This window comes from Arachis stenosperma, chromosome 4 (genome assembly GCF_014773155.1).
Source record: "Arachis stenosperma cultivar V10309 chromosome 4, arast.V10309.gnm1.PFL2, whole genome shotgun sequence".
NCBI classification, from domain to species: Eukaryota; Viridiplantae; Streptophyta; class Magnoliopsida; order Fabales; family Fabaceae; genus Arachis; species Arachis stenosperma.
Genome location: NC_080380.1, coordinates 97,710,905 through 97,718,077, shown reverse-complemented (window position 1 = coordinate 97,718,077; position 7,173 = coordinate 97,710,905). Strand labels below are relative to the sequence as shown.

The window sequence follows — 7,173 nt, the reverse complement described above, 5'->3', positions numbered from 1 at the left end:
CCTTTTAGGGTAGCGATTCCTTTTGCGGTAGGGAATTTCATACAGAGGTGTGGGGTCGAGACTATGGCTGCCAGTCTGTTTAGGGTTGGTCGCCCAATGAGGGCATTGTATGCTGAAGTGACGTCGACTATAATGTAGTCGATGCTTAATGTTTTGGATTGCTCGCCTCTTCCAAAGGTAGTGTGTAGCGAGATGTATCCTAAGGGATGGATCGGGGTGTCCCCTAGCCCAAATAAGTCGGTGGGGTAGGCCTTTAGCTCTTTCTCTTCAAGTCCGAGCTTGTCGAAGGCCGCTTTGAACAGGATGTCTGCTGAGCTTCCCTGGTCAATCAGGGTTCGATGTAAGTTGGCGTTTGCTAGAATAATGGTGATTACCATTGGATCGTCATGCCCGGGTATTATCCCTTGAGCATCTTCTCGGGTAAATGAGATAGTAGGTAATTCGGGCAGGGGACTGTCTTCTCGGACGTGATAGACTTCTTTGAGGTGTCTTTTTCGCGAGGATCTGGATGTTCCTCCGCCTGCAAAACCTCCATTTATCATGTGAACATGTCTTTCAGGGGTTCGCGGGGTTGGTTCGGCCCGACCTTCGTTATCTCCCCGTCTTCTCTTCCTGATCTCTTCTCCTTTCTCTGCTATGTATCTGTCGAGTTTTCCTTCTCTGGCCAGCTTTTCTATAACATTTTTTAGGTCGTAGCAGTCGTTAGTAGAATGACCGTAGAGCTTGTGATATTCACAGTATTCGGACCGATCTCTTCCCGCTCTCTTGTGTTTTAGCGGTCGGGGCGGTGGGATCTTTTCGGTGTGGCATACTTCTCTGTAGACGTCTACCAGGGAGACTCGGAGGGGGGTGTAGTTGTGGTACTTCCGTGGCTTGTCCGAGCTGGGTTCTTCTTTCTTCTTCTGTTCCCGATCTCGATCTCGGAGTGGGTAGGTTGATTCCTTCCTAGAAGAGTCTCTTAACTGGGAGGTTTCCTCCATGTTGATGTATTTTTCTGCTCGCTCCTGCACCTCGTATAGGGAGGTCGGGTATCGTTTGGATAGGGATTGGCTAAACGGTCCTTCTTTTAGGCCGTTTGCTAGTCCCATGATGGCTGCTTCAGTGGGCAAGTGTTGTATGTCCAGGCAGGCTTTGTTGAATCGCTCCATGTATTCTCGGAGAGTTTCTTGGTTACCTTACTTGATCCCGAGTAGACTGGGGGCATGTTTTGTCTTGTCCTTTTGAATAGAGAACCTTGTTAGGAATTTTTTGGTTAGGTCTTCGAAGCTGGTGATTGATCTTGGTGGCAGGTTGTCGAACCACTTCATGGCTGACTTGGTGAGAGTGGTGGGGAAGGCTTTGCACCGAATCGCGTCGGAGGCGTCGACTAGGTACATTCTGCTTCTGAAGTTGCTGAGGTGGTGACTTGGGTCGGTGGTGCCATCGTAGAGATCCATGTCGGGTGGTTTGAAGTTTCGCGGTACTTTCTCCTTCATGATCTCTCGCGTGAAGGGATCATGGTTGCTTTCGGGGGTGGAGCCGCGTTCTGTTCGGTCCTTCAGGTTGGCCTCTATTTTCCGCAGTTTTTCTTCTAATTCTCTGCGCTTGCGAGCCTCCCTTCTCAGATCTTGTTCAGTTTCTTTCTGCTTCTTTATGTCCTCTTCGAGTTGTTTCAGTCGATTTTGTTGTGCCCGGACTGCTTCTAGAATTTCCGAGCTCTTTTCTTTTTCGGGATTTTGTGGATCTTTGTTTGGGAGTGATGTCTTTGGGCGATTCTGTTTGTTTCCCCCTGGAGTGCGTGGTGATAGAGGGATGTCCGGTCGTTCTCCGGTGTCAATTTCGTCCTCTTGTTCAGATGCAGTGTGGTCATTGTTGAGAGGGTCGTCCGCCATGATAGAGGGATGACTTCCAGGTCCCCGGCAACGGCGCCAATGTTCCGAGGGTTACCTGAAACGTATAGCTCGGTCGTCTGGAGAGGCCCGAGGTGGGGGTCAGGGACCCGAGCTTGATATGTAGAGTGGTTGGTGGTTGTACCTGCAATGACACTCCGATGCTTAAGTTAGCATGGGTCCAAGCAGATATGTGTAGAATATGGAATGTGTCATACCTGGGTGCTCCAGTGTATTTATAGTAGTTGGCCGTGATCTTCCCTGGATAAGATATTCTTATCTTATCTTATCTTTCGGGAGTTTTATCCCTATCTTTGTGGAACCGCCTTTGCTAGGCTTTTTCGGCCTTTAGGTTTTGGGCTGCGTTCCTTTTGATGGGCCTTCCTTGCTTTGTTGTCCGAGGTCCGACCTTCTAGGCGTGGGCCTTAGGACGAGGTCGGACTTTTCATAGATTTGCCGAGTTGGAGGAGCTCGGTCAGGGTATGAACAAAATTCAACAAGTAACTTGAACTGAATTAACAAAACAAGAAAAATGCTCAATCTAGTTAACTTCCAATTTGAGAATTGTCAATCGAAAACCAATCCCCGGCAACGGCGCCATAAACTTGATATGCTATAAACTTGATAGCTACGATTTTAGGAAATTGCACGATCGGCAAAAATTCCTTCCGGCAAGTGCACCGGTTATCGTCAAGTAAAAACTCACAATAGAGTGAGGTCGAATCCCACAAGGATTGGTTGAGTGAGCAATTCGGATTAGAAGTGTGTTCTAGTTGAGCGGAATCAAGATTTAGATGAGAATTTCGGAATGTAAAATTGGCGGTAAACGTAAATGGCAAGAAATTGAAATTGCGGAATCTTAAATTGCATGAATTAAAGAGCGAGAAGCTAAATTGCTGAAATTAAAAGGGATCGGGGTGATTGCATGAATTTAATTGCAGAATGTAAAGAGAAAGTGGTAGATCAGAAATGGGGAATTCATTGGGTTTCAGGAGATATTGAGATCTCCGAATCAAAACATTTTTATCCCTTCCTCAACCAATGCATTCATTGAATTTTGCTTGGCAATCTTATATGATTGGATCCCAATCCCTTGGCTCACCAATTCTCTCTAAAAACAAACAAATTCCCAATCCCTTGGTTTAAATGTTCATAAGAAGAGATGATGCTCGATCACTGATTATACCACACAGTTTCATGAACCATAATTTGGTAGGATTACATGTCACAATATCCATCCAAACCCCAATCCAATTCACTGTGAGAAAGCTTCTCTAGCATGAATCCTCCATTCCTTTCCCAAGGTTCCGAAGGATTCCAATTATGGATAGTTTCTTTCCCAAGACAACTATCCAATGGAATTAGATCGAGAAGCTTTCTAACAAAATTCAAGAGAAAAGATTGAAGAAGAAGATAAAAACTATTATTGATTCATTGAATTACAATAGAGCTCCCTAACCCAATGAAAGGGGTTTAGTGAGTCATAGCTCTGAATTCAATTACAAAAGTATGAAAAACTAGAAAAATGATCCAAAGTTCTAAAAGTTCCCCTACTAACTTAAATTCTATCCTATTTATACACTTTCTAAATTGAGCTTCTGTTGTGTTTCTTGGGCTTTGAGGCATTTCCCTGATTTCCTTTTGCTTTGGGTTTATGATCCATAATCCTGATGAGGCTGCTGATCCAATTCTGTAACATTCATTGAGCCAACTTAGTGATAATCAAGTAATGACACATGACTCAACAAATTGAAATTCCAGACTCATCAATTCTTCAGGCCCAATCCCATAAACCATGATATTCAATTGGGTTTCATACCAGAGTATGTTTAAGTTAATGTTTGTGCTCAAATGCTAACTTAAACTGCAATATCTTTGGCCCAGAAACCTTTTCAAATAGTGGCGTTTAAGTTGCAGTTTAAGCTTAAACTGCAACTTAAACGTTGGACACTCCTGGAGGTGATATGAGTCGAACACGTTTAAGCTTCAGTTTAAGGTTAAACTGAAGCTTAAACGTGGAAATGGAAGAAGGCAACCCTGGAGTGTGGAATTGTCGAACACGTTTAAGCTTCAGTTTAAGGTTAAACTGAAGCTTAAACGTGGAAATGGAGGGAAGCCATCCTGGAGGGTAAAGGTCGAACACGTTTAAGCTCCAGTTAAGCTTAAACTGGAGCTTAAACGTGGAAATGCAAAACGCAACCCTGGAGGAGAATGGTCGAACACGTTTAAGCTCCAGTTTAAGGTTAAACTGGAGCTTAAACGTGGAAATGGCTCCCTGGTGCTTTCAATTCTGGCGTTTAACTTCCAGTTTAAGGTTAAACTGGAGGTTAAACGCCACTTTCAGCCTTTCCTCAGCTTTCATGATTTTGGCGTTTAAGCTCCAGTTTAAGCTTAAACTGGAGCTTAAACTCCACATGTGATATTCAAGCTTCCTTTATTGATTTTGTTGCTTCCTTGCCTAGCCTCTTCTTCCCTGAAATCATCCAAACAACCGCATCAAAGTCTTGCAAAATTTCATGAGAAATCTTTCATTCATAGCATTCAAGTAATATAACTAAAAACTCATGAAATTTGCATCAAAATCATACTGTTTGGATGGTTCATTGCTTTGTTATTCATTTAACCATTCTTGGTTACTTTAAGCTCAAGAAAATGCATAAAACAACTAAAACTAACAGAAAAATGCTAGTGAAACTAGCCTAAGATGCCTTGGCATCAGTAAACACTCTATCTTTCTCGCTCATCTGTCTCATACATTCAAGTATGATAGACATGCATGTATTTAATTAACGTGCTAATTACAAATAACAGATAAAATAAAAGACATATATTAAAATCAAATCCATGAAATACATGGCACATGATAAATATATATAACAAAGATAAGATAATCATAATAAGTAGTGAATTAATACTCACAAATGTATTTATTAATGTAAAGTTACGTTTATTAAATATATAAATAATAATACATGTGAATCGTTTTAGTGTTAAGTTTGTCGCTGTGTGCTGTGGGCTGTAGGATTCATGGGTTATGCTTGTTTTGGGTGCATTTACAGGTAGGTGTGACAGACACGACGATTGAAGCTGAAGAAACTACAGCTGAATGTCAAGGCAAGGAAGATCCGATTTTTCATGAACTCAACGGGGTGGAAGGTCTCCAAGTAGAAGATATTCTTCAAATGGAGTTTTGTACTCCTGAAGAAGCACGGTGTTTTTATAACAGCTATAGCCGATTGAAGGAATTTGCCACAAGGCAGGGGAAAAAGGTACCGAACAAGGCAGGAGAGATTGTTAGGTATACGTTCGTGTGCAACAGGCAAGGGTTTCGTGAAAAGAAATGGTTAAAGATGGCTGATCGAAAGAGGGAGCACAAGGTAGTGACTCGTTGTGGCTGCTTAGCTGAGATGAGAATTAAGCGAAAAGATGGAAGTGGCAAGTGGTACGTGTCTCGATTTTTGGACAACCATAACCATGAGCTCGTAGCTGGGAAGTATGTCGACTATTTGAGGTCGCATAGGGGGCTATCTGATGTTGAAATTGCTCATCTGACTAGCTTGAGGGAGGTTGGTATAAGCATACCAAAAATATATCAGTCATTTGCAGCATAGGTTGGGGGTTTTAACCTCGTCAGGTTCACTAAGCAAGACATGTATAACGAGGTTAGAAAGCAAAGAAGCTTGCAGAATGGGGATGTTAATGCAGCAGTTCGTTATTTGGAAGGTGTAGCTCGTGTGGATAACAGGATGTACTGGAGGTATAGGCTAGGGAAGGACAACAATATGTGTGACCTGTTCTGGAGTGATGGCCGTAGTCAGCTGGATTATGGAATTTTTGGCGATGTCCTCGCATTTGATGCCACATATGGTCGAAACAAGTACAATCTCCCTGTGGTTGTGTTTTCAGGAGTGAACCACCACAATCAAACCTGTGTTTTTGGGGCAGCAATGGTATCGTGCGAAACACAAGAGTCCTACATTTGGGTATTAGAAAAGTTTCTGGAATGCATGGAAGGAAAACCCCCAAATGCGGTCATCACAGATGGAGATCCAGCGATGCGCATAGCTATTCACGAGGTCTTTCCCAATGCCCACCACAGGTTATGTGCATGGCATCTTCTGCGGAACGCCACGTCAAACATATACGACCCACGCTTCACCCATCTTTTTAGGCAATGCATGCTTGCTGACTTGGAGGTTGATGAGTTTGAGGCACATTGGGATGCTATGTTGAACGAATGTGGGGTAAGGGAAGTCGAATGGGTTCAGGACCTGTACCGGCGAAAGCATGCTTGGGCGACTGCGTACATCAGAGGCCGCTTTTTTGCTGGTATACGCACAACGTCTCGCTGCGAGTCACTTCATGCGAAGCTTGGTAGGTTTGTAGAGAGTAGGTATGGCATACTTGAATTTGTGACAAACTTCCAACGGTGCGTCGATTTTTTGCGTGATAATGAGGATGAGCTTGATTTTCGTTCCTCGTATGGGACTCCAGTGTTACAAACTGAATTTGTCGAGCTTGAGAAGTCGGGTTGGACAAAGTACACTCGTGAAATGTTCTTCAGATATCGGGAAACTCTTAGGAGATGTGTTCGAGTTAAGATTTGCCACTGCGATGTTAGTGACAGCGGGGAAGTATACATCCTTCAAAAATATAGAAGGCCCGAGCGAACATGGGAGGTTAGGTGGGAGAGGGCGAGTAATAAATTCAGTTGCGATTGCATGCGAATGGAATCATTTGGTCTACCATGTGTGCACATTGTAGCTGTTTTGGTTCGGATGGACATCACATCCCTTCCCGACACGCTGGTTCTCCGTAAATGGTCGAAGACGGCAAAGTTGCATTATGGAATTGTGGGAACTTGACGATTGGATTTTTGCCGGTATAGAAATTATCAAGTGATCAATCGTAGTATAGTCTAAACCGACGCAAAATCCATTCATCAAACAAATCTACAATCTATAATCGAGAGTATTAGTCCCGAGTCGTTCTTCCCTAGGAATGCTACAAGGATGCAAGTATTGGTTAAGTGGTCTTTTTGTGGTTTGAAGAGTGTGACATAAGAGTGCTAATAAAAGAAAACAACAATCAATCAATATTAAAAGCCTTGGCCAAGGTTGAACATTGGAAGTCCCATCACTATAGCTTCCTTCAATTGTGATAACAAAGGAGTGTTGCTTCACTTAGTTAACCCCTAATTATAGAGGAAAGTCAAGTAAAAGTAATTAACTCAAGTCACAAGTCCTAGTCTTACCCTAGGGAAGTCTAGCTTTAGTGCACTCTAAGTCAATTAGCAATCCTCAAT

At 43.0% G+C, this 7,173-nt stretch overlaps 1 protein-coding gene across 1 annotated transcript; it reads left to right on the top strand.

Annotated features, from left to right (window-relative positions):
• The first annotated feature begins 5,518 nt into the window (after nt 1-5,518).
• LOC130975226 (protein FAR1-RELATED SEQUENCE 5-like) lies at nt 5,519-6,733 on the top strand. The gene has a single exon (XM_057900045.1). It carries the CDS (start codon nt 5,519-5,521, stop codon nt 6,731-6,733), a length of 1,215 nt encoding a protein of 404 aa, XP_057756028.1.
• The last annotated feature ends 440 nt before the right edge of the window (nt 6,734-7,173 follow it).